Source organism: Lepidochelys olivacea, assembly GCF_965140295.1.
Source record: "Lepidochelys olivacea isolate rLepOli2 genome assembly, chromosome: 2".
Lineage (NCBI taxonomy): Eukaryota > Metazoa > Chordata > Testudines > Cheloniidae > Lepidochelys > Lepidochelys olivacea.
Window position 1 is genome coordinate 57,981,449 of NC_140412.1, and position 26,490 is coordinate 58,007,938.

Consider the following 26,490-nt stretch of genomic DNA (forward strand, 5'->3'; position numbering starts at 1 on the left):
ATTTGTTATTCAGTTTTATTGATATTAAACAGGTTTTCAGGTAAATCATTTTTTAGCATCATACTGTATTTAAAAGCAAAGTTTTTGTATTTCAGTGAGCAAAACAATCTAAGCTCACAAAATAGCGTACACAAGAGCTTGTCTCTTGCCCATCAGCTTGTCCATGTTTCTTCTTTCTTACCCCATTTCAATTTTTTGTTTTTCTCTTGACGTATAGTTTCACACTGAAATGATTTTATTTCAGAGAGTCTCTGTATATATTCAGGTGGAGCTCCTGCAAAAGGATCTGTAAAATGGTGATGACCTAAGGGGAGAAAAAAACCCCCACTGATTCTACCGCACTAAATCAGGTAGGTCTTAAGCACCTTTAATATGTCTTCAGCAGAGTTACTTGAGAGGTTGGTTTGTGTTTAATGAGTCACTTGTCTAACCCTAAAATTTGGCATTCCACTTTCAAATTAAAACATCAACATGGGGATGCAAGCTTCTAGAAAACAAGTCTTGACAGTATATGTATTTTTAAATGGTGAACATCAGTCAAATCCACATTGAAAGGGGCAGTGGACAAGCCAAACATATGTATGATACTGACATTTTTAACTATAATATTTTTGGCAAATTATGAAAAACTGATATCTGTCTGGTTTTCAGTCCCACTATTATTCATTTTATCTTCTGTTACTTCTTTTCACATTGCTTTTTAACTCATCTACCACCACATGTAGAAATATTTTTACATAAGGGGCTTTTAATAGGAGGTACGCATTTCATCTGGAGACATTTTTATTTCAGTATTACAAATATTAAACTATTACACAGGATACTGCTGACAGATTAATTTGCTACCTACTAACCCTTCCAAGCAGTATAAATACAATTGTAGTTTGGAACCAAACTAACCTAAAACCAGTACTTGCTAGATCGATATTTCAGCATAACAAAGTTTAAGTGGCTAATGTGGTCAAGTGAGTTTAGAAGTAACACTTTCCAGAGATATCTTCTAATGAAAAAGTCACAACACAGATGTTTCATGTACTTGTTGGTAGTTATTTTCTTCCTCAAATATAGTGACACTGGCAGTCAGTGGGTTCATTCAAGTCATCTTTTCTCTGATCTCATCATACTGTTTAGAGCAGTGGGCCGAGGGATGTGCTGGCCGCCCTTCCCGCAGCCCGCCTTGGCCTGGAGTGGCCAGTGGGAGCCACGATCGGCCAAACCTGCGGATGCGGCAGGTAAACAAAGCAGCCCAGCCCGCCGGGGCTTTCCCTGAACAAGTGGCAGCCCTAGTTTGAGGACCACTGGTTTAGAGACCACCATTCTACTCAGTGAAGCACAAGATTAGCAACCAGTAACTTCAGTTCTAATCCCAGCTCTGACAGAGATGTCCTCTGGCCTTGAGCCAGTCGCAGCCTCTGTCTCAGTTTCCCCATGTGCAAAATGTGGATAGTGGGAAGATTCTGTGAAGTCTACAGCTACAAAACACTTCATAAAGCCCTCTGAGTGCCAAGTATCCTCTATTATTGTAATCATTTTGTATTATTTAAATTTCTTCCAATCACAGCCATGAAAAAGTGAAATGTCATTGTCTCACAAATGACATGAGTATGTGTGTTATGTCACATTACTCTTTCCATACAGAGAACTATTCATGAAACTGAACTGACAAATGGAATTCTGAGCCCTCCCCCCCGCAAAAATCAAATCCATAGAAAAACCAAGAAACATTTATTCATGTGACTCTTCTGTCATCTTAGAAGAGAATAATTCCTAACAGTATACTCAAAATAAGTGACACTTAAAAATGAGAAAAGCTGGGTTGGATAATTGTAACTGCCAGCAAAAGGTGTTATTTCTTCATACACTTCACTGTAAACATTATCCCTTCAATAAATGTATGTAATCACTAGAACTTCAATAAGTTTTATCAGAGGGAACAGTTTTCAAAAGAACAATGAGGAGTCCGGAGGCACCTTAAAGACTTAAGGGATTTATTTGGGCATAAGCTTTTGTGGGTAAAACCCCCCCCAAAGAAGTGGTGTTTTCTACCCATGAAAGCTAATGCCCAAATAAATCTGTTAGTCTTTAAGGTGCCACTGGACTCCTTGTTGTTTTTGTGGATAAAGACTAACATAGGTGCTGACTTTTGGTTTTGCCGGTGGGTGCCCCATCCTGGCTCCGCCCCCTTCTCTAAGGCCCCGCCCCCACTCCACCTCTTCCTGCCACATCCTCCTAGACTCCCCTGAATGCCTCCTTCTTGCTGACCCCCGCCCCCATGCCTCCCACCTGCCGCTCACTCCTTTCTGCCCCCTCCTGCCTTAAGGGCGAGGTGCGTGTGCTGGAGGGGTGCTCTGCCAGTTTTGAGGGGAAGCTATTTTCAACATATTTGTACACTTTCATTCTAGTTATTGAAAGTGTGTCTATCACTGGTATCTCCCCTTCCTGATGTTTCCCAGTTCTTGCTCTCCACCTGTGTCCCTTTTCCCATCTCTCTCTGCTCCCCACCTCCTGGTGGCTCTGTTTAGTGCCCGCTCCCACCCACGCAGTCAAAGCAGCTCTGTCTCCCCCCAGCGGCCAGCCCAGAAACTGCTCACCCTGAGACAGAGAGAGAAATTTAATTCAACAGTCCAGCATAGAAATGGCCCATTCATTCATCCTGCTGGGTGGCTCCTGTGTCATTCCAGCTTCTCCCAGTCCCCAGGGCTGCAGCCCACCCCCGCTTTGAAGCTTGCTTGCTGACTCCCTTATACACTCTGCAACTTTTGTGGGAGGGGAGCCCCTGGTGGGACCATGGCCAAAGGGGGTGGGGGTTGCTTCCTTCACTGTGCTGCAGCCGTCCAGCACCCTGAAGCAAGACAAGCTCAGGTGTCCCAAGGTGAAGCAAGGCAGCCTCTCCTGACTTGAAGCTGATACAGGGTGGTGGATGCAAGGGAAGGAATTCTCTAAAAGTTGCAGTGGGGGAGAGATGGATCCAGGGGAAGGAAATCAATCCTTCCTGATACAGGGAGGAGGGGATGCTGATCAGCAGAGGAGGGGATAAACTTCCTCTCTGGGAGGAAAAGCCCCTCAGGCAGGCTTGATCTGGGCGTGGGGGAGAGGGAGACAGTTTTGGGCTGGGCAAGCGTTACTTTCCCAGGCATGAGAGCCAGCCATGGAGAAGAGCCCATGGGGAGGATGTGGCTAGAAGCACTGGTGGGGTGTTGCCCCCTTCTGTCCCCTCCGCACACAGGGGAAGGGATGCAGAGCCCCGGGACCTAGGTCAGAACCGTAGGGGTTGGGAGCTCCCAGAGCCCACATGGGAGGGGTCCAGGCACAGGTAGTATCTGTGCTGGGGGAGGCTGCAGTGAAGCCCCTCTCACCTTTCATTATGGCTGGGCGCACCTGACTGGCTGGACAGGGCATGGGAGGGGACGAGCTCCTGGCCCCAGCCCAAGTTCACTCAGACACAATGGCAAAACTTTTCTTAAAGGAGCCATGTCTTTTTGGTTTGTCCCTCTGCCCAGCACTAAGGGGGTCTGCAGCTGGTTTCTCCTGGCTGGAGGGGGAGCACAGGTCCTGGGGCAGACACCAGGGTAGGCTGAGAATTTCCTCGAGAAACCCCATGGCCCATACTCCCCACAGCAGCCCCGAGGCCAGCCGAGAAGCTGCCCGCCCATCTCCCCCCCAGCTCCCTGCCGAGGGGCTGCTCACCCCATCTCCCGCACCCCTCCGCAGCTAGCCCAGAAGCTGCCATGCCCTGGCTGCTTGTCCCCCCAACCCAGCTCCCTCTGCCCTGAAAATTAAAAGGACTCACAGAAGCCCGCTGCGGACTTTGCGCCAAACAGCTGATTGGCCACAGACAAAGAGCTGCTGTCCATGCTAAATAGCTGATTGCAAGTTGCCAACAGCTGATCTCCCCGGTGGGTGCAGAGCACCCACGGAGTTGACACCTATGTAGACTAACACAGCTACCCGATAGTTTTCAAAAGGGGAATGAAAGCACAAGAAAGCTATAATGTAAAGCATTGACAAGTTAGGGCTTGTCTACAGCAACAGAGAGTTTTTGGCAAGCTGGGGGTATAATCCTCTTTCAAAGAGGACTAGATCAAAGCGCATTAACAAACTGTTAATGCATTTCAGCAGAGTCCACAAAGGCAGTTAGTATGTAACAGGCTAGGGTGGGGTAGATTCATACCCCAGTTGCCACAAACTAACTGTCCATGTAGATAAGCCCTTAGAGTTGCCTCTGCTACAACTCCTCAGTTCTAACAGCATCTGACAAGAGCTGAACACTAAAATCATACACAGATTATACATTTCTTACCAAACTTGTATCTGGGTCCCACTGGAAGTGAATATATGCTGGAAACGTGATTATTCTTCTTGGATCTATGGATGTCACAGTGAAAAGTCTTGAAATTAATATAGCTGAATAAAAAAAGCACCCACTTTATAGAGAGCACAAATAAAAAACTAGTTAGATTTATTCACTGTATGGAAAGTCATTAGTGTCTTTCCTAATCATGTTCCCAAACATCAGAGGGAGTTAAGAAAGACTGTTTTGTTGCTGAGAGGTTGAAAGGATTCTTGAAGTCTATAATTATTTTACATTTCCAGAGCCCTTTCCATCCAAATGCCTAAAAGTACTTTACAAATATTAATTCCTTAATACTGATATTCCTATTATCCTCATGTTGATGGTAAACTGAGGCATGGAAATTATGCTTTGTGGCATAGGCAAGTTTATCAGTGGTAGAGCTGGGAAAGGAACCCAGATCTGCTATAGGGCCCAGTACTCTAGATATAGGGCCCCTTTCAAAGTACCCACAATCAGCAAAATTTGAAAGGCTCAGAGGCAGAGACTATCAAATCAATTGCTACCACTATAGACAATAAAGAACAGCAAAGAAAAAAAAAACCCTCCTAAATTTCATTGAATGGAATGGGAAGGATTAGTAACCAACTATTCTGGCTCGTTTCTGCAGACAGTACTTTTGGGTCAGGAGGTGGTCAGTCAAGCCAATCCACCTCCAAAAGTAACTATAAAGAACATTTTTTTGTTAGATATATAAAAATAGATGTTCTCTTTATGCCACCAGGGATTCCCCCTATAACACAGGAGTTTGTAGTTGTCCTCTTAGGACAGCCCTTCATACTACCAGAATGCACAAAGGGATTGAGCAGAGGGCTAGGATATATTCCTTGATGTTTAGGTCTAGTGAATATGAAGCCATCCTACTCTGGTATTTAAAATTAGATGGAACATATACAGTTAAAGTAGTAACCACATCTGTAGCCTTTTTAACTTTTTCCCATTCTGGAATTTTATTTCACCAGACTATAATGGCCTCTATGTTACTAATTACAATAAGTAAAACGTTGAATACAAAGATGAGAAAGCATCCAGTTTTCTGCCCAATGTTTTACAAACAAGCCACTCCCTGGTCATTTGATTACAGACCTAAAAGTTGCAATACTACAACAAAAAAATTTCAAAAACAGACTCCAACAAGAAACTGCTGAATTGGAATTAATTTGCGAACTGGACACCATTAAATTAGGCTTGAATAAAGACTGGGAGTGGATGGGTCATTACACAAAGTAAAACTACTTCCCTATGCTTATTTTTTTCCCCTACTGTTACTCACACCTTCTTGTCAACTGTTGGAAATGGGCCATCCTGATTATCACTTGTGGCAAATTGCTGGCACTATGTTGATGGGTCTCATGCATTCTCTTCTTGGGAGTGGGGTGGTGGTTCAGGGCACCATTTTTGGCCCTGAACTAGGGTATTAACTGCCCCACTAGTGTCCTAGAGGAGGGGAGTGGAGAGGGAGGGTCCCAGCCCAGAGGCCCTAGGAATAGTGGTAAACCACTAGAACAAGCAGTTCCTTCCCCTGGGCTACTTCCCTCTCCTACCCTTCAGCTTGTGGAGCTTCCTGCTCTCCCTCTGCACAGGCCAGGTGTCCCTTTACCTAGGGTCTTGGTCTTCTTAGCCCACCGCAGCACTTCTCCAAACTCTCCTCTGCTTCCCTCCAAACTGCTCTCTGCTCCAACACCAATCCACTCTGTTTCAACTCCTCCAAACTGCTCTTTGCTCCAATGCCAATCCACTCTGCTTCAGCTCCTCCTCCTGTCTGGTTGAAGCAGGGGGGTTTCTATCATGTGACTGCTTCAAGTGCTCTAATTGGCTTCAGGTGCTTTAATTAATTTATAGAAAACTTTCTTCCCTCTATAGGGAATAAGGCTCCAAAAAAAGACTCTCCTGCTGCCCTCTGGCCATGTTGTATCACACACTGCAAAAGGTTTTTTTTTTTCCTCCTGCTGATAATAGCTCACCTTAACTGATCACTCTCATTATCGTGGGTATGGCAACACACATTTTTTCATGTTCTCTGTGTATATATATATATCTTCCTACTGTATTTTCCACTGCATGCATCCGATGAAATGAGTTTTAGCCCACGAAAGCTTATGCTCAAATAAATTTGTTCGTCTCTAAGGTGGCACAAGTACTGCTTTTCTTTTTGCTGATACAGACTAACATGGCTACCACTCTGAAATAAGCCACTAGAAAGTAACACAAGTGCATATATAAGAAACTTTTTGCCTGAGGAGCACAGAACAGTTTGATCTTTTCCACCAACATCCCTCCTCCCTCTATCTACCTTTTGTACAGATTCCTTTCCATATATGACTCTCTCCAGTGCTCTGCCATTTCAGGCCTTGTCTACACTTAAAGGATTTGCGGGTACAGACACACCAACAGAACTATACTGGCAACTCTCCAAGTGGAGATGTAGCTTACACAAGCAAAAAAGTTATTTTGACAGTAACGCTTAAACCACTGTCCTTCTGTTTCTCTTTTCCCCGATTCCCCCTTTCCTGTAGACATGCCATATCATGTATTTCTTTTCATAAGGAAACTGGAGTTACATTTCCTCCACCTCCACTAAAAATTCCTTACCTCAAAGCTCCTATCTCTCCAGCTCCATCATGAATGGCTGGCATCTTCAGTGGACTTGGGTTCCAAGAATCTACTCCTCTCCTCTGTAGATCCACCACAGGTAAGTCTCCCCTACATAAGGAAGTAGTCCTCTTTCAAAAAGTGACTGAGAAGGGCACGATTTCTATTTCAATTGGTATTGCGAGGAAGGCTCTGCTGGTAATATTGATTTTCACCATTTATTTCCCCATCACTCCCATCCCTACTGTGATCCCATAAACAGTGTTTCCCAAATGGGGGATGCATTCTTTTGGGGGGCAGGTGAAGGACTAGCCAAACCTCTGTTATTCTCCAGAATCTTCATTTAAACAAACCAGACAGCTCTGAGGTGTGAACTGTCACATTTATTTCAACGGGTGCTCCCAGCCGCACCCCCTGCCCTTCCGAGGAGCTATCTCCCCATCCTCTTACTATAGCAGCAGCCCCGCTGGAGAACAGGGCTGGGGGTGGGGTGCTGCTGGGGGTTCTGCTCCTTCCCCCACTGGGAGAGGAAGAGTGGAAAGGAACAGAACACCGGCAGCTCCTCCAGCGGCTGTACCGTCTCAAGCCCCGCTCCCCCAGCCCTGTCCTCCGGCGGTACAGATGGAGCCGGAGGAGAGGCAGTTCCATGGAAGGGCAGGGGGAAAGGTGGTACAGCCGTGCCAGAGGAGGCTTGGGGTTACCAGTTCCTCCTGTGTCTTTCTGGTACTCCATACCAGTTATAAATATTGGAGAGTACCGCCTACTTCCACTGCTGTGTGGAACTGACATTGAAAATGGATTAAGCTAAAGTGCAAAAAGGCACTCTTAGTGCAGAATAAATGTGTCCATACAGGGAGCTAGTGCAGAAGAGGCCACTGTATTTTAAATTCATGTACTAGCTAATTCATGCTAACTTTCCTGAGAATTCCCTGTCTAGGCAAGCCTATACATTTGGTTTTGAGGAGTATCCAACATGTGGGAAAATTGAGTAAATTTTTTTGTTGAGAGGTGTGGGGCTGGAACTAGGAAAGAAGGAACTGGCAGTATCTAAGGGTATGTCTATAAAGCAGCTGAAAGGTGTAATTCTCAGCTGGGATAAAGGTACACATGCTAGCTCGGATCAAGACAGTGTGCTAAAAATAGCACTGTGGCCACGATAACATGGGTGGTGGCTTCGGCTAGTTACCTGAGAACATACCTAGAATCCTGGACAGGATTGTATTCTGGTGGCTATCACAAGCTGTGAAGCCACACTGCTACTTTGAGGCTATAATCCTCAGTCAGAGTTCGTGTGCCTATGTCTACCCTCACTGGGAATTACACCTCTCAGCTTCAGTGCAGACACACCCTAAGACAGTGGTTCTCAAACTTTTTTACTGGTGACCACTTTCACACAGCAAGCCTCTGAGTTGGACCCCCCTTATAAATTAAAAACATGGGTTTATATATTTAACACTATTATAAATGTTGGAGGCAAAAGAGGGTTTGGGGTGGGGGCTGACAACTTGCGACCCCCCATGTAATATCCTTGTGACCCCTTGAGGGGTCCAGACCCCCAGTTTGAGAACCCCTGCCCTAAGAGATACTAAGTCAGTGCCAACAGTGGTAAACATTTGAGAACTTATTTTTGCCCCCATTATGAAGTATATAGAACCTGAAGAATATAGTTAATCAAAGACAGAATATCTGTCTAACATAAACTTTCTTAAAAACTAATACTTCTGTCAAGGGTGGAAAGAACTGGGATACAAAAAAGAAGAAAAAACAAAACACTTTCTGTAGTAGGTTCTCCACAGGCCACAGGAATGAATACCCATTAAGGACAACAATGTGTTAAAGTAGAAAAGGACAGTGAAGGGAATGCGGTGTGGTGGTTAGAATACAGGATTGCAAGTCAGGAGTCAACTCTGCCATGGACTTGTGTGTCCCGGGTCAAGTCTCTTCACCTCTCTTCCTTAATTTCCCCACCTATAGGAAGGGGATATTATTTATTTACTTCATATGAGCCTGCTTGCTTAAGGTTTTAAAGCACTTTGAGATCCTCTAAATTATGGTATAAAAATGCAATGTATTTATTAAAGTAAGATGGGAAAAGCTGTGAGGGGAAGAGCTCACATAGAAGTTAGGCCTGGGGACACTTCAGTTATCTGATCTAAGATAGAATTTATATTTCTAAGATGTAAAAGCAGCTCTTTCCAGATAGTGATCATCCCTGAGTGGGACTTTCCATAGTGATCTCATATTGAAGCCTGCCCACATGAGAGGATTGGGCCATGCTGTATGTATTCAGGTAGAAGGACCATCTAATTAGTCCCCAAGCTACGAAGGTAGTCCTTGAAGAAGAGTAAGTGAGAATTGCCTCATCAAGGTCAAGACTGCAGAAGAGAGTGTGCTCTCTCGATCTACCAACAATCTGAAGCTAAGTGCCCCTCCTATTCCCCTTGGGCAGACCACCCAGGGTAACAGGATAAGAAGACTCCAGTTGTTGGCTATGCGAGTCTGATGAGCCTACTGCTATCCAAGACCCCCTCAGTGGTGCCAAGAGCTCAGATCAAGCTACTACATTGCCTGGCTCTAGTAACTGCAGCAACTAAGATCCCGAGACCACAAAGCAAAGTTCAAATTCTTTTTTTAGGTTTTGTCTTAAGGGAGGGGTGCCTCCTTATTCTATTAGGGTGTGAATGTATCAGGTCTGAAACCTGAAAAGTAAACCCCAAGTCCGCCATCTAAATTGGTAATGTCTCTGAGGTAAAAGACCTGTTATACAGAGCTGCTATTTCAGCCTTATTCAGTAATCATCTGTGTTCTGTGGTATTTGTGTGAAGTGGGAAACGAGTAAGAGACTAGAATAATAGCTATCATAGCAACAGAAAGTTTTAAGGAGGAAGCAGAGTAGCACTGAGGTTGTGGACAAAGAAATTTGGTCTCTGTATGTCCTTAAGACTAGATGAGTGCAGTTTACCTCTCTGTGCAATCTCCCCAGGAGCATAGCTATAGGTGGGCCTGCGTGGACCATGGCCCACTCACTTAGCATCCAGCCCCCCCTCTCGCCCCCACCCTGGCTCTGGCCCCAATGCTTGCCCCGCTCCGTCAATTCGCCCAACGCTCCTGCAAAGGTCCAGCCAGGGAGCAGGGGCTTGCTCCACTCTGCCTGCCTGGTGCTCCTGCCAGGGCTGGGTGTAAGGTGATCAGACGTCCCAATATTTAGTTGTCTGTCCTGCGTCCTGACCGATGTATGGTCGGGACACCATTTGTCCTGATATTTTGCTTTGGCAGCACTCCGGCTTTTTTCTTTCTTTTTTTTTGCTTGGGGCGGCAAAAAACTTAGAGCCTGTGGCTGCCCCCCAATGTGTCCCAATATTTTGTTCTTGTCATCTGGTCACCCTAGCTGGGCGGGTGGAGCAGGGCAAGCCCCTGCACCCTGACACTGTGCCCTGGCTGGAGCACCAGGCAGGCAGGTGGAGTGGGGCAAGCCCCCACACCCTGACCCCACTCCCAGGCTGGAGCGCTGGTGGGGCAGGTGGAGTGGAGCAAGCCTCTGCACTCCCACCCCGCTTCCCGGCAGGAGCACTGGGCGAGCGGAGCAGGTGGGGTGCAGGAGTGCCCATTTTTCCTGGGCCCCAGGTGGCCCAGTGGCTAATCCACCACTGGGAGGAGGGTGAGAGAGCGTGCGGCTGCCATTGGTAGAGGAGATCTTAAAAAAAGGTAGGATCTCCTGCCGTCTGGGGGAGCTGGATCCGGTGAGGGACGGTGGGACCTGGAAGAAAGCCAGGAGCTGTGTGCGCTGGAGAGCAGCGTCTCCTCCCGGAGCTGGGTGCATGCCCGGGGCCCAGGGAACCCCTGGCCAGAGGGTCCATCCATCATCCCCTGCAAGCCTGGCTGCAGGGGGTGGGGGGGAGGTGGGCCCCCCATTCCTCCTGCTCTCCTAACACCCCCCCCATAGTTGCCTGCCCACCCAAATATGTCATGCTGGCTATGCCACTGAATCTCTCTCAGTCATTATCTAAACTCAAAACTGATAGTCACATCCTAGGAGGGTGGTGAAGCACTGGAATGCATTACCTAGGGAGGTGGTGGAATCTCCTTTCCTTGAAGTTTTTAAGGTCAGGTTTGACAAAGCCCTGGCTGGGATGATTTAGTGGGGGATTGGTCCTGCTTTGAGCAGGGGGTTGGACTAGATGACCTCCTGAGGTCTCTTCCAACCCTGATATTCTGTGGTTCTACATTTGGTGAATTGATTTCACAGTCAAGACAGGATCCCTTGGTTGGGGTTGTTAGATTAAAGGACAACAACTACCTCCTTCAGTCTCTTGATTAAATAAAAGCAATTTTTCCTTGGCTCAGCCTCATGATATAATTTGATTACCTGGTTATTAATTTGATGATTTGATAAATGATCATCTAAGCTATTTAGAGACAGAAGGTGGATGAAGTAATATCTTTTATTTCCCTAACTTCTGTTGATGAGAGAGAGAGAATCATAGAAACATAGAATATCAGGGTTGGAAGGGACCCCAGAAGGTCATCTAGTCCAACCCCCTGCTCAAAGCAGGACCAATTCCCAGTTAAATCATCCCAGCCAGGGCTTTGTCAAGCCTGACCTTAAAAACCTCTAAGGAAGGAGATTCTACCACCTCCCTAGGTAACGCATTCCAGTGTTTCACCACCCTCTTAGTGAAAAAGTTTTTCCTAATATCCAATCTAAACCTCCCCCACTGCAACTTGAGACCATTACTCCTCGTTCTGTCATCTGCTACCATTGAGAACAGTCTAGAGCCATCCTCTTTGGAACCCCCTTTCAGGTAGTTGAAAGCAGCTATCAAATCCCCCCTCATTCTTCTCTTCTGCAGGCTAAACAATCCCAGCTCCCTCAGCCTCTCCTCATAACTCATGTGTTCCAGTCCCCTAATCATTTTTGTTGCCCTTCGCTGGACTCTCTCCAATTTATCCACATCCTTCTTGAAGTGTGGGGCCCAAAACTGGACACAGTACTCCAGATGAGGCCTCACCAATGTCGAATAGAGGGGAACGATCACGTCCCTCGATCTGCTCGCTATGCCCCTACTTATACATCCCAAAATGCCATTGGCCTTCTTGGCAACAAGGGCACACTGCTGACTCATATCCAGCTTCTCGTCCACTGTCACCCCTAGGTCCTTTTCCGCAGAACTGCTGCCTAGCCATTCGGTCCCTAGTCTGTAGCTGTGCATTGGGTTCTTCCGTCCTAAGTGCAGGACCCTGCACTTATCCTTATTGAACCTCATCAGATTCCTTTTGGCCCAATCTTCCAATTGGTCTAGGTCCTTCTGTATCCTATCCCTCCCCTCCAGCGTATCTACCACTCCTCCCAGTTTAGTATCATCCGCAAATTTGCTGAGAGTGCAATCCACACCATCCTCCAGATCATTTATGAAGATATTGAATAAAAGAGAGAGAGAGAGAGAGAGAGAGACAGGCTTTCAAGCCCCACAGCGCTCATCTCTCTCTCACCAACAGAAGTTGGTTCAATAAAAGATATTACCTCACTCACATTGATTCTCTAATATCCTGTGACTGACACAGCTACACCTACACTATATATCTAAACTAATGTCACTGTTAACTCATTGATCTACTGATTTAATCTCAATTGTGACCTTAATTGATTATTGTATTGTTTCATTCTTAGTTTACTAAAGTTATAGTAGTTTTAGCCCTATCAATATATTTCTTCAATCTAAATATGTGCTTATTTATTCTTTTTAGTAAAAGACATAAAAAGTACACAGACGTGGTTCTTTCAAAATGCAACATGGGTCCAGAATCACAAGGAATAAGGTAAAATTAGCCATATTATCTGAGAACCACTTGGCTCTCTTCCTAAATTAAAACATTTGTCCCTCACAAGCAATATTGCACTATAAACTGAAAGTCTAAGAATTCAAATTCTGGAATATTGCCAGGGCACAGAGAATGTACTGCTAGAGCAAAATGATTTTGTTTGGTGTTATGGAAAATAGGACATAAGTTTTACTTATTAGCATGCATTAATTAATTTGTATTTGAAAGCTGGAGCAATTAGTCTCCATCACATCCAGAAGAAGCCACCAATCCAGTTTCTTAATCACAGAAATAAAAGGTGGCAACATTTCATATTGGAGGAAGGGAGACAAGGTGGGTGAGGTAATATCTTTTACTGGACCAACTTCTGTTGGTGAGACAAGCTTTTGAGCTTACACAGAGCTCTTCTTCAGGTCTGTGTAAACTCAAAAACTTGTCTCTCTCGCCAACAGAAGTTGGTCCAGTAAAAAATATTACCTCACCCACCTTGTCTTTCTAATATGCTGGAACCAACATGGCTACAACAACACTGCATACATATTGGAAAAAGGCAGTTAAGAACCACATTACTAAGATCTCTTGCATATTCAGTAACTTAAAACCTTTCCTTAACTTTTCAGGGAATGGTGATACATAATAATTTAAAATGGAGACGTACCTTTTTTTGCAAAACTCGTATCCTAAGTACTGTGATGAGGTCTGTGGAAGTATGTATGAAGTTGGCACACAGATATGCTCATTATCATCTTTACTATAAGAGCTAAAAACAATCAGAACAAGATTTAAACAGATAACAGAAGTCTGTACTGAAATGATAATCCATTGTATAACATGCTTCCCTAAATACCATCCCAGAACAAAGATAATTAACATTGTGAGATGACGTGTCTGAAATAAATATCCTTTAAGTAGCATTTTTTATTATAAAATAATAGAATAATTATGACTAAATTCCAGCTACAGTATGTTATGAGAGACAGTCCAACAAAAATTTCAATTATGGATGAATTTCTGGCAAATTGTTTTAAGTAGTAAGAATGCATGTATGAAAGGCCACTCTTGTTTACTGAGAAGAGATTACATTACTTTGTAATTAATTATTGTTTGCTTTATCATTATCAAGAACAATGATTCAGAAAAGATTCATTGGCATGAGCGAGTTGTAACAAAAATATGAAGTGCAATATGTGCTTATGTTAGCAGAATATTACATATGCTGAACTTAGCTCTAAACAGCATATTTTTAGGAACTTAGTGTGTTGAAAACTAAGTACCACATGCTATTTTTGCCATTGTTTACCAATCACATTTATTTATTTATTTCCAGAAGTGACTACAGATAGACAGCTTATCCACCCATGGCAGCAGTTTGTAAACCATACTGAAGACCACAAGAAAAAAGTCCCAGATAAAGGTACTTTGTGGATAGCACTGGTGTAATTACAAGGAGGGGACTTGTCCCCCTCACATCTTTTAGGGGGGGGGGACCAAGGGATGGGAGACAGGGAAGGGAGTGAAGAGAAACATATTTGTTAAGAAAAGTTACTCCCCTGCTTCGTTATATACGTAAGCTTGGTGGACTCCTGTGTAGGAAGCACTTAGTCCCAACTGAAGCAAACAGAGATCAATTATTAGATACAACAGAAGCACAGACAATATAGTAAGAACACTGTGAGACAAAGCAAAATGCTGAGAAGGAAGATTGAAATATTGGAAAATTAACTTCAAGGTAATAGTCTTTCTTATACAATGACGATTGAACATCTGGTCACTGTTAATAGAGAAGATGTTCTCTGTATCGAAAAGGCATTCCTGATGCCTAAAGGAGGTATGAACTAACTTACTATCTTGACTAACATAAAAATTAGTTCTAGAGGGCTAGACCTAAGATATAAGGATAGAATTATTTCAGAAATGTGTCTAGAAAGGTACTTTCTATAAGGACAGTAAGAGATCTACATATTTCCAGATGTGGATCCTCTTTTTCCAGTCAAAAGGATTAACTTATTTTCTATTGAAGAAATCTTCTATTTAGCAGAACGCAGAAGCATCATTGCTCTTCACAGCTACACTTGAAATTTACTAGGAGGACAGCTTTATTTCTTGTGATTCTGGTAAGGTGAAAAAACTGCTGATTGCCCTCTAGCAATGGCTTCAAGTCTGACATTGGGCCATGATACAGAATTAATATTGAGTTTGAGTGTCAGTGAATTAATAGTATACATGGGATGTGCCTTGGAACCTACTTTGGATTTGGAAATAAGACAATCTTTGCTTTATTGCTGCATTGACTCAACAGAAGTACATCCGTAGAATTATCTATACTTTGTATGTTATTCTTCTGCATTACTCAAGGCTGATGTGGGAACATAAACTACAAGTTTCACTTCCCACTCTCTCCAGCAAATACTAATTTGACAAAGCTATCAAATACCTGGACTCTTTTGCAACTCTTTTCAGAGGCAATATGCCCAGGGTGCACTTTGATTCTAAAAAGCTAAAATGTTCTAAAATAAATACTTTTTCTATGAAAACATTGACTATGGACATATACCCAGTTGGAAATGGTTTAGCAGCACCATATGCAAATCCTTTTTTCATCTGCAGAATAGGAGATAGGCTTTCTTGATAGCTCTGGACTTCCTGAGTAAGGTTTGGTATTGCAGTACTCTCCTCGCAGTCTCTCAAGCCAAAGGTTGAAGAGTATTCTGCTTAAAGTAGATATTCACAGAAGTGTACATAAAATATTAAAATCTGATCATAATTAGAACACACATTAAGGAGTATAAATGAGATGAGTTAGTTAAGCTCCTTTTACTAAATATGAAATCAGTAGAGATATATCATTGGGAGAAAAAACACTTGGGTTGTTTGTTTTTAAAAAGTGAGGCCATTTCACAAAAACTGCATGTCTCAGTCAATGCATGGTCATATGAAACCCTTAGAAATACCAGGAAATGCAAGGTACATTAGTAATTAAATCTTGCTCCTCCTGAAATCAATGGTTAAGGCTGTGAGTTTGTCACGGAGGTCATGAAAGTCACAGATTCTGTGACTTTCCGTGACCTTCGTGACTTCTGCAGTGGCTGGTGCACCTGGCTCAGGGGCACCTCAGGCGGATCCGCCAATGAGAGCTGAGGGGGTGGTGCCTGAAGGCAGAGGCAGCGTGCAGAGCTGCCTGGCCACGCCTCCACCTAGCAGCTGAGTGAGAGGGATGTCACTGCTTCCAACGAGGCCCCAGGTAAGCCCCACCCAGAGCCCACCTCACTCCATCCCATGCCTGAATCCCCTGCCCCCTCCCACACCCAAACTCTGCTTCTGCTGCGGGGGAGGTGGGGGGAAGGCACGGAGTCAGGTAGGGAGCCTATCGGCCCCACCAACCTCACCCCCCTCAGCACCAGTGGGGGTCCTGAGCCACACGCCGCCCCACCCCCAGTACCTGGGCCTCCCTCCCATGGCACCTGCAGGGCCCCCGGGCAGCCCCGCCCCCCAAGTTTTAGTCTCAGATATTTTTAGTAAAAGTCTTGGGCAGGTCAGGGGCTGTGAATTTTTGTTTATTGCCCATGACCTGTCTGTGACTTTTACTAAAAATACCCATGACTAAAATGTAGCCTTATCAATGGTTAAATTTCTATTAACTTTAAAAGGAGAAGGATCAGATCCTTATAAAGAAAAGACACACAGAACAGACTGATTATGTAGAAGCCTTAATTAAGGGGCTCTATAGGGCTGTGAATGCCAAAAATTAAGCTTGGAGAAATGCAGCACTAGAAGTTCTACTCTCCCCCACACATTTGCGGCACTGGAAAGAACAGCTTCTTAGTCAAGCTAACTACACTATAGACCATAAAATGACAAGCTCAATCATTTACCTTTTTTTATCCTTTCTGTCTTTAACAATGCGCTCCTCCAGCTCCTTTCAAAGGGAAAACATCCTAATGATCTTCCTGAGGCGTCATTATTCAGATATTTGTGGTCAGACATTAGACTTGGCATTTTTTGTTCTTTTGATGCCTGAGATGAAAGTGATCTGCTGTTTCAGATATGAAATGCAAAAGATACAGTGGATACAAATGCATGTTTAAAGAGTAAGGTGATTGATGTTTTTCAAAAGTTACAAATCGTGTTGCCAACATACATAGATACTTTGAATCAGGACTTCTCAAAATACATGGGAAATTACCCATAAGTGGACTGGAAGGGGGAAGCCCTGCTGACTGAACAAAAGAAGTAAGTAAAATCCTATGGGCACTAGGACCCAGCAGGAGTGTGAGAAAGAGATGGAAAGAATCACTTATTCTCCATCCAACTCCTGCCTCCATACTACCCCATTCCCAACCCTTGCTGCAGGTTCTCAGCCATTTCTTCCTCACCGCACACCACATTCAGCTCCAGAAGGAAAATATTACTTCAAGAGGCTGTTTAGCTGGCTCCATCACCTCTTTAAGCCGCAAAACTCCCATTCCTTAAGGCTGTACATTATGGAAGGCAAAACAGTCTCAGGCAATAGACAGTCACAGCCCCTCTTCCCCCAACCTTTTTGCATGTATGCCAACTGCCAATAGCCCCACAAAACCCCCAAACCATCTGGAGTTTTTTGCTATCAGTCTAATTTCACAATTTTTGTAGCAACAAAGGACTGTGGGATTGGGTGGGTTGCCTTAAACTAATCTGGTTTTGGATCCTTAGTACAAAAAGAGTGAGAATCATGGGCTTGAAAAATAATATGAAATGTATTTGATTTATTAAGAGAGAGCTTTAGTAATGTGTACTGAATGCTCAAGAACCAGGGTCAGGTTTTTTTTTTAATAGTGAAAACAACTTTTTCTGGTCACAAATATACAATCCTGCAAATCGCTGGCTGCCACTGTGTATCAGCATCTATGGTGGCGGTAGTGTTGTCAGCCACTACAAAACCCCATGGAAAAAGTTACCTGTCCTATTCAACCTCTAAAGGTAACTTTGCATCCCAATCAAGAACCAAAGTGGATGGTCATTTGGCCACATCCTTACTCCATCCACCCAAAAATGAGTCAAAGAAAAAGGGGCATAGATTTGTGACCAGAAAACACTCAAAAGCTTTTCTTCCACCCACCGAGATAACAGCAGAGAGCTAATGGAACATTGAGGCTACTGAATACAAGCTACAATATGAAAATACAGGAGAAGGACTTTTCAGTGGTTAGGATGCTGGTCAGGGCCTGAGAAGAGCTAGGTTTTATTCCCTGCTATGCAGAGGTGAAAGTAACTTAACGGACTTACAACACCAGCAGGACATCGACCACATCTTTGTTGACTTCAAGAAGGTGTTTGACAGAGTATGGCATGAAGCTCTCTGGGCAACCATGAAGAAGTACAATGTTGGTTGTAAGCTTATTCTTACCATTAAACAACTGTATGCCAAGGCCAGCAGTGAAGTTCTCATCAATGGCACAATAGGAGAGTGGTTTTGCACGACTGTTGGAATCCGGCAAGGCTGCCTTCTTTCGCCCACACTGTTCAATGTCTACTTGGCGCGCATAATGACTGATGCCTTAGATCACTTTTGCATAGTACGCATTGGGGGGCAAACAATCTCAAATCTTTGGTTTGCTGATGACATTGATGGCCTGGCAGGCAGCAAAGATGAACTTGCAACTTTGTGAAATGACTGGATGAAACCCTCCTCAAAATATGGCATGGAAATCAATGCAGAGCAAACCAAGCTGATGACAAACAAATGTGATGGGATCAAGTCACTTATCACTGTCAGTGGACAAGAGCTGGAGATATTGAAACAGTTCAAGTATTTGGGAACAATCATCACTGATGAAGGATCCAAGGCAGAAATTCGGGCAAGAACTGCACAAACAACAGCAGCGGTGGCAAAGCTAAAGCCAATTTGGAGGAATAAGAACATCTCCCTGGAATACAAACTGAAACTGCTGCACACATCCATTTTTCTGTATGCGTGTGAGACGTGGACCCCTACGGCAGAACTTGAACAGAAAATACAGGTAGTAGAGATGAGATACTTCCATAAAATCCTGGGCATCTCCTACTTCAACCACATCACTAATGAAGAGGTTCGCAACATCATCACCCAATGCGCTGGGTCATATGAAGACCTCCTGACGACTGTGAAGATGCGCAAGCTGAAGTGGTATGGCCACGTAACAAGATCATCTGGATTATCTAAGATCATCCTCCAAGGGACAGTACAGGGGAAGAGAAGAAGAGGTAGACAGAAGAAGAGATGGACTGACAACATAAAAGAGTGGACAGGAATGGACTTTGTGGAGACTCAAGCACTGACACACAATCATCAGAGGTGGAGACAATTGGTTGATTGCTCACCAATGATAGTGCCCCAATGACCAATGCAGTTATGGGAGTGATGATGATGATTGATGATGATGCAACTAGATTTAAGTGTATGCCCTTTTGGTCTTAATGTTAAAAGGAGTCACCAGGGGTGACAGTCTATTCATGCAGGGGGGAATTGCCACCCCTCCCTGGTTAGCCAGTGATGTAATGCAAAGCTCAACTGTCTACCATTGCCCTATTACAGAACAGTCAATGGAAATTGATCAGATAGAACTACAATCAAATGAAACCACTTGGAGGTGAAAAAGAAACAATGTAATAGACAAAGGATTGCCCTCTATGAATAAAGATAAAAAAGACTGTTACAGTATAAGATAGAGCGGAAAGAGGCACTCTGGATCCATTCATTGATGAGACATCTTGTTGAGCAGGGGTATTTTTCATGAAAGATTAGATTCTTGTTCCTGTGAAGCCAGCCAGCTCTGTAACAGACTGAATTTTGAGGGGAAAGCCTACTTTATAAGAACGGCCATACTGAGTCAGATGAATGGTCCATCTAGCCCAGGATCCTGTCTTCTGATAGTGGCCAGTGCCAAATGCTTCAGAGGAAATGAACGCACCAAAGCAATTACTATTTGATCCATCCAGGTGTCCAGTCCAAGCTTCTGGCAGTTGGAGGCAGAGCTGCCCAGAAGGGGGGGCAAGTGGGGCAATTTGCCCCAGACCCCTGGCCCCGCAGGGGCCCCAACAAGAATGTCTGAAGTCTGAGGTCTGAGACAGGGAAGGGGCCAGTAGTGTAGCTGGGGGGGGGAGAGGGGCAGCGGCCACTCTCCCACTGAGCACAAGTGGCACCTTTTTAATTTTTACTCACCCGGTGGCACTTCGGCAGTAGGTCCTTCAGTGCCGCCGAAGACCCAGAGCGAGTGAAGGATCCGCCACCGAAATGCCGCCAAAGACCCGGAGTGCCGCCGGGTGAGTACAAGTGGCTGGCAATGTTCGCTCTAATTTTTGACAGGCCGTGTCCCCAAATATTTCTTCTGTGCAAATTTTTGACAGGCCGTGTGTGCAAAAAATTTCTTCTGTGCAAATTGTTGTGCTTCTGTGCAAATTTTTGTGCACGTGGTGTTTCGCCGTGTGTGCGGTGTTTAGGATCTGTGTGCGTGCGCACACACACACAGCTTAGAGGGAACAGTGGCGGCTGGCACCTTTTTTTATGTCTGCTCCCCCTGTTCACTCCACCACTGGAAGGGGCTCCCGAAATTGCTTTGCCCCAGGCCCCCTGAATCCTCTGGGTGGCCCTGGTTGGAGGTTGCATCCCTGACCATCTTGGCTAATAGCTGTTGATGAAACTATCTTCCACAAACATATCAAATTGTTTTTTGAACCTGGTTATACTTTTGGCCTTTGCTTTTGGCAACGAGTTTCATAGGCTGATTGTGCATTGTATAAAGAAGGACATCCTAATGTGTGTTTTAAACCTGCTGCCTATGAATTTCATCAGGTGACCCCTGGTTCTTGTGATATGTGATGGAGTAAATAACATTTCCTTATTTACTTTTCCACACCGGTCATGATTTTATAGACCTCTATCATATCCCCGTTAGTTGTCTCTTTTCTAACATGAGAGACTAAAAATACTGGACTGTTCCTCATATAGAAGCTGTTCCATACCCTTAATCATGTTTATTGCCCTTCTCTGTACTTTTCCCAATTCTAATAGATTTTTTTTTTTGAGCTGGGGCAACCAGAACTGCACTCAATATTTAAGGGCATACCATGGATTTATATAGTGCCATTATGGTATTTTCTGTCTTATTATCTATCCCTTTCCTAATGGTTCCTAATATTATTAGCTTTTTTTGACTGCCGCTGCACATTGAGCAGATGTTTTCAGAGAACTATCCATGATGACTCCAAGATCTCTTTCTTAAGTGGTAACTGATAATTTAGACCCAATCGTTTTGTATATAGAGTTGGGATTATATTTTCCAATGTGCATTACTTTGCACTTATCAACACTGAATTTCATCTGCCATTTTGTTCCCCAGTCACCCAGTTTTGTAAGATCCCATTGTAATTCTTTGCAGTCAGCTTTGGATGTAAACATGTTGAGTAATTTTGTATCATCTGCAAACTTTGCCACCTCATGGTTTACCCCCTTTTCCACATCATTTATGAATATGTTGAACATCGCTGGTCCTAGTACTGATCCCTAGGGAACCCCACTATTTACCTCTGACTATGAAAACTGACCATTTATTCCTACCCTTTGTTTCTTAACAAACCATTTACTGATCCATGAGAGAAGATTCCCTCTTGTCCCATGACTGCTTACTTTGCTTAAGAGTCTTTAGTGTGGGACCTTGTCAAAAGGCTTTCTGAAAGTCCAAGTACACTGGTCATCCCTGTCCACATACTTGTTGACTCCTTCAAAGAATTCCAATCAATTGATGAGTCATGATTTCCCTTTACAAGAGCCGTATTGTCTCCTCTCTAACATATCGTGTTTATCTGTGTGTCTGATAATTCTGGTCTTTACCTAGTTTCAGCCAATTTGCCTGGTACTGAAGTTAAGTTTACTTGCCTGTAATTACCAGGATTGTTTCTGGAGCACGTTACACTAACTATCCTCCAGTTATCTGATACAGGGGCTGATTTAAGCGATAGGTTACATACCACAGTTAGTAGTTCTTAGACAGGAAAGGTATCTATTAATAAGCGAAGGCTATAGTTTGTGTTTTATTATTTTGTTTGATATTGTAATCATTTGTTTACATTCAAAAACCAACCAAACAACAACAACAAAAAACCCCAATGCAATGATCCAGGTGCTCAGCACAGCTTGGAGGGGAAGAGTGGTAAAGATAGCTTTGACACCTTTGTATCCAGTCTCAGATCTTGCGGTCTTTTGGATTACAGTTAAGTACTCTGCAATACTTGGAAGTAGAACTGACAGTAGTTAGTTGTATTTTACGCTGGTTTTCTCTGACTTCAATGAGCTGTTCTGATACCAGGAATAATGTAGGGCTGCCTCAACAATATGCCCCTCTGTTGGGAGGGATGGCCTCGGATGGGGGGGATACCAGTATAGGAACCATTACAGTGGTTTTATATCATCCTTTCAGACATTAAACAAACAGATGTAACACTGGTATGTTAATGGAAAATTGTTTAGGTAAATGAAAAGAAAAGCTATTAAAAAACCCATAATGTCAAGAAATTCTTTAAGTTCTTAGTGATGTGGAACAGAATCGCCCACTGGAATGCAAACAGATATTATTAAGGCAGTTCAGTTTCTGAAAGCAATCTCATCAGCCTTGAAGTGAGCAGGTTCTGGAATGAACTATATCATGCCATCTCTTACTTGTGGTTGGAATTTTAAGTCAGAAGTGTCAGAAATAGTGATTCTAATCACCTCACTAGATCTCCAAAAAAATTGCCTAGAGGGTGAGGCAACAACATACATGAGGATTTTCTTGTATGTTTTAATAAACATTGTGTTCTTCCACTTCTGTATTTTTTCAGGATAACCCTGGAAGGAATTTATTTTATAGATTCTATTTCCATAAGGCAGAACAGCATCATTCAAATTAGATTTTGTTGTCAGCGATTCAAGACCACAGTGGTGTGTGTGTGTGTGAGAAAATAAACAAAAAACACGTTTAAAAAAAAAATCCACTCATTTTGAACTTCAGAATTTTTCAGAAAATACAAGGAACTTCAATGAGACGATTTTTGCACAGCCTTCAATGATTACAAAAAAGGTTTTCACTCTGCATAGTCCCGACCAAAAATTCTGATAGGGATGCAATTCTCCCCAAAGATATACACAGATGAAAATAATTCACTAGCATATTAAAACATCATTTTTAACATAAACATGCATTTTTTTCTGTGACCTAATACTTCTGGTGGATTGTAACCCCTAGGAATAACTGTTAATTGTATACACATTTGTTTTGCAATTTTGAAGCAAAAAAACCAACACAATATTTGGGCTGCAGAGCCATCAAAGAGCATGAAGGTACCAGCCATCTCTATAAAAGCCTCCTAAATGTTTAGGATTACATGACTAAAATTTTTGGAACAGCAAATTGTAGGAGAAGACACATACCATAAAAAGAATGAGAATCAGACAGAATAGCACTGTATTCTATTTATCTGAAGTCCAAAGATGGCATAAATGATATACACAACTCACATATAAGGAGAACCGTATATGACAACAGGATAGTCATACAATCTCTCTCTTCTTCAAGATAAAAGATGGCCTCAAATGTTGAACTTATAAATGTTTTTTAACACAACCAGTAGCTTGATAAGTTCAGAAAAAGACAATTTCTACCTTTCATGAACCAATCTCCCCATATTCTCCTTGACCTATTCTGGTATCAAAGCATAGTTAGAGTAGGCTATTGGTAAATCCAATGAAAAAGAAAATTATCCCTAGTTTTTAAAAAAATACTTATTTTGTGAGAGAATACTGTACTCATTTATGTCACATACCATATTAACAGACTTACCATTCAGAGAGGAATGATGACTCTGGGTATTTAATTTCTTTTACATATGATTCTGCAAAACAAAAAGTGATAAAACTATATTCAAAATCAGGAAAACCAAGTTCCTATGTATAATACCAAAAGAAAATGGTAAACAAACACTAATTACCATTTACAGTCAAAATCTCAAACAAAATTATGTAATTACCTTGCCACCAATTTGTTCTACCACAGCCTTTAATATAAGTGAATTGATAGGATTTGTTTTCCTTGGAGTTAGTATTACCTCTAATGTCCTGGCCAAATTCCAACTTCCTATCCAAATTCTCAAAAAGAAAATGAGTACTTGTGGCACCTTAGAGACTAACCAATTTATTTGAGCATGAGCTTTCGTGAGCTAAAGCTCACATGAAGTGAGCTGTAGCTCATGAAAGCTCATGCTCAAATAAATTGGTTAGTCTCTAAGGTGCCACAAGTACTCCTTTTCTTTTTGCGAATACAGACTAACACGGCTGTTACTCTGAAACCTATCCAAATTCTCTGAATTTTCAACTGGATTGGGTACTCTTTACTTCCTGTTCTAAATTGTGTAGAGTGTTATACACTGCTGAACAGGTGTCACGTTTCACCATTGAGCTGTTTGTATTTTAGCTGCGGGTGGTGTGATTCTTATGTGCAGTTTGAAAAGCAATTTGGGATCCTTTACAATGAAAGATTCTATATAAATGTATAAATTGCATGTATGTAAGGCAGCTTATAATTAAATCTCACTATTTTTAAGGAGAATTCCCCATTAAGTCAATAAGGAGTTCTGCTTAAAAGTCAATAGCAGGAAATGGGCTGATTTTATTGAAATTATGTCTTTTTTAAAGACCTTTTCAGTCTGGGTATATTTTAAAAATAAATACGATTTATAAAACTGATTTATGTTTCCAGATTTCAATAACTCATAACTGCATACCACTTTTGTTAGTTATCTGTGTTTAAATAAGGATCTTTTTCACAACCCCATTTTCTTCTGCTTAATGTTCTAGCACACATGTAAGTTCTGCCAACCTAATCATTGCCCTGGTAATAAATTGATAGTGGACTCCCTGCTGATCTCCCTTTTTTATGAGTAGAGTTTATATTTTTTTCTTAAAGAAAATGTAAATTCTGTGCTTAAAATATTTGATGACACTATCCTTTATATAAGTAATAGCAATGCATCAGAACACAGGCCATTATTATTATTTAACATTTATGTTGCAGTATCTTAGTTTTCTGAAGCCTGTGTGTATGTGTGTGTACTAGTACCTTAATTTACTAACAGGAAACAACCTATTAGCGATTCTGCAAGCACTCTGGAAATGAGAACATCATTTCCATGATACAGCTAAACTATTTGGAAAGCCAAAGTCCCAAGGTTCTGTCTGTTGAATATTCTCAGAGCCTCACAAACTGTGTGATGCAATGTTGTTTGCAGGCAATTATTTATGGGTTTGAAATTAGGATGTTTTGAAAGAATCAGGATAGGAAACAAACTAGGTTCTTCTATTTCCTCCCCTTTTTGTTTCCCATCTTCCTTGAATTTTCCTCATTATAATGATCAAGATGTTTTGAAATCTTATAAAAATCAGTCAAACATTACCTCTTATATTGAAAGGTCAGGGTCTATAAAGTACTGTATTTTAGCGCTACATTTTATTTTTGATGTCTCTCATAAAAATGTGTACAGCATTTTGTAGTCATGAGCTGTGCAAACACAGAAGTAGCAGGTAGTTTATAATACCATTCAAGTAATAGCGGTACACATGACCAGGCAGAGCAGGATGAAGAACCACATTTCGGGCAGAAGAGGGATAAAACAGAAGGATCAGAAAATAGAATGTGACTGATTTATTACAGAGCTGCAGCCGGAGACAAGAGCGTGCTTGACAGGGGACTGAAAGCAAGCCAGAGAGTCAATTTCGTCAAGCCTGAGCTTTTCCCAATCAAAAGGCTTCCAGGGTGGAGGTTTCTCCGCATGCTTGGAAGTCTCTGCCATAGAACTCAGTGTGGGATTGTGCAGAGGATGGGGGGAGTCAACTGAACGGGGAACACATCACGGGGTGGAGGGACAGCTCAATGGTTTGAGAATTGGCAGCCTGCTAAACCCAGGGTTGCCAGTTCAATCCCTGAGGGGGCCACTTAGGGATCTGGGGCAAAAATTGGGGATTGGTCCTGCTTTGAGGAGGGGGTTGGACTCGATGACCTCCTGAGGTCCCTTCCCCAACCCTGATATTCTATGAGTCCCCTCACAGAGTTTCTTCCTACCCCTGTTCCCAGCCCATCGCCCTGCCCCCTGCAGCCCCTTCCCGCTAGAACACACGTACCCCGATGCCCCCAGCGCGGCTGGCTCCTGCTCATGGTGCCGCTGGGCTGCGGCGGGAGGGGGCGGGGAGGTGCCCGGCGGCTGCAGCAGGAGAAAGAGGAGCCCCGGCAGCAGCATCCCCGCCCCGCTACAGAGTCACCGAGGCGGCGCCCTGCGGCACCAGACCAGCAGGCGCCCCCTCCCTCGCCGCTGCGAGCCCGGAGCCTGGGAGCGGCCCGGCCGGTTACCGGGCAACGGGGGGAGCCACGCGGGCAGGGCGGGGCCTGGGTGGGTGAGGCTGCCGCGGGGCCAAGGGCAGGGGGCGTGGCCCTGTGGAGAGCAGGGCGGGGCCAGGGGAGGGGGTTGCGTGGGATTGTGGCGGGAACGGGGGTGCTGAGGTGAGGGGAGATGAAAGTTGGTGACTGCGGGTGGCTGAGGCGGGGGAAGAAGGTGGCTGAGGTGGGGGTTGGGGGGGGGAAGAAGGTGGCTGGGGCAGGTAGAATTCAGTACGTGGGGGAGGCTGAGGCAGATGGAGGATTGAGTTGGGTCCAAATTGATGTTGGGGAACAAAACTGTCTGGGGCAATG

General features: G+C 43.5%; 1 protein-coding gene across 4 annotated transcripts; it reads right to left on the reverse strand.

The window, feature by feature from the left end:
* On the reverse strand, nucleotides 1-26,155 carry LOC311516258 (uncharacterized protein C8orf89). Of its 4 annotated transcripts, none has more exons than XM_084620130.1 (8): nucleotides 25,926-26,155; nucleotides 23,593-23,644; nucleotides 16,636-16,796; nucleotides 15,318-15,471; nucleotides 13,422-13,523; nucleotides 6,944-7,054; nucleotides 4,301-4,365; nucleotides 1-304 (listed from the first exon to the last, which is right to left on the reverse strand). In XM_084620130.1, the coding sequence occupies exons 1-8, from the start codon at nucleotides 25,957-25,959 to the stop codon at nucleotides 153-155; spliced, it is 831 nt and encodes a 276-aa protein (XP_084476256.1). In that variant the 5' UTR covers nucleotides 25,960-26,155; the 3' UTR covers nucleotides 1-152. The 4 variants fall into 4 exon arrangements, with proteins under 4 accessions (XP_084476256.1, XP_084476255.1, XP_084476257.1 ...); XM_084620129.1 differs by having other exon boundaries at nucleotides 15,318-15,474; XM_084620131.1 differs by having other exon boundaries at nucleotides 15,318-15,474; nucleotides 16,636-16,793; nucleotides 25,926-25,973.
* Nucleotides 26,156-26,490: the final 335 nt, after the last annotated feature.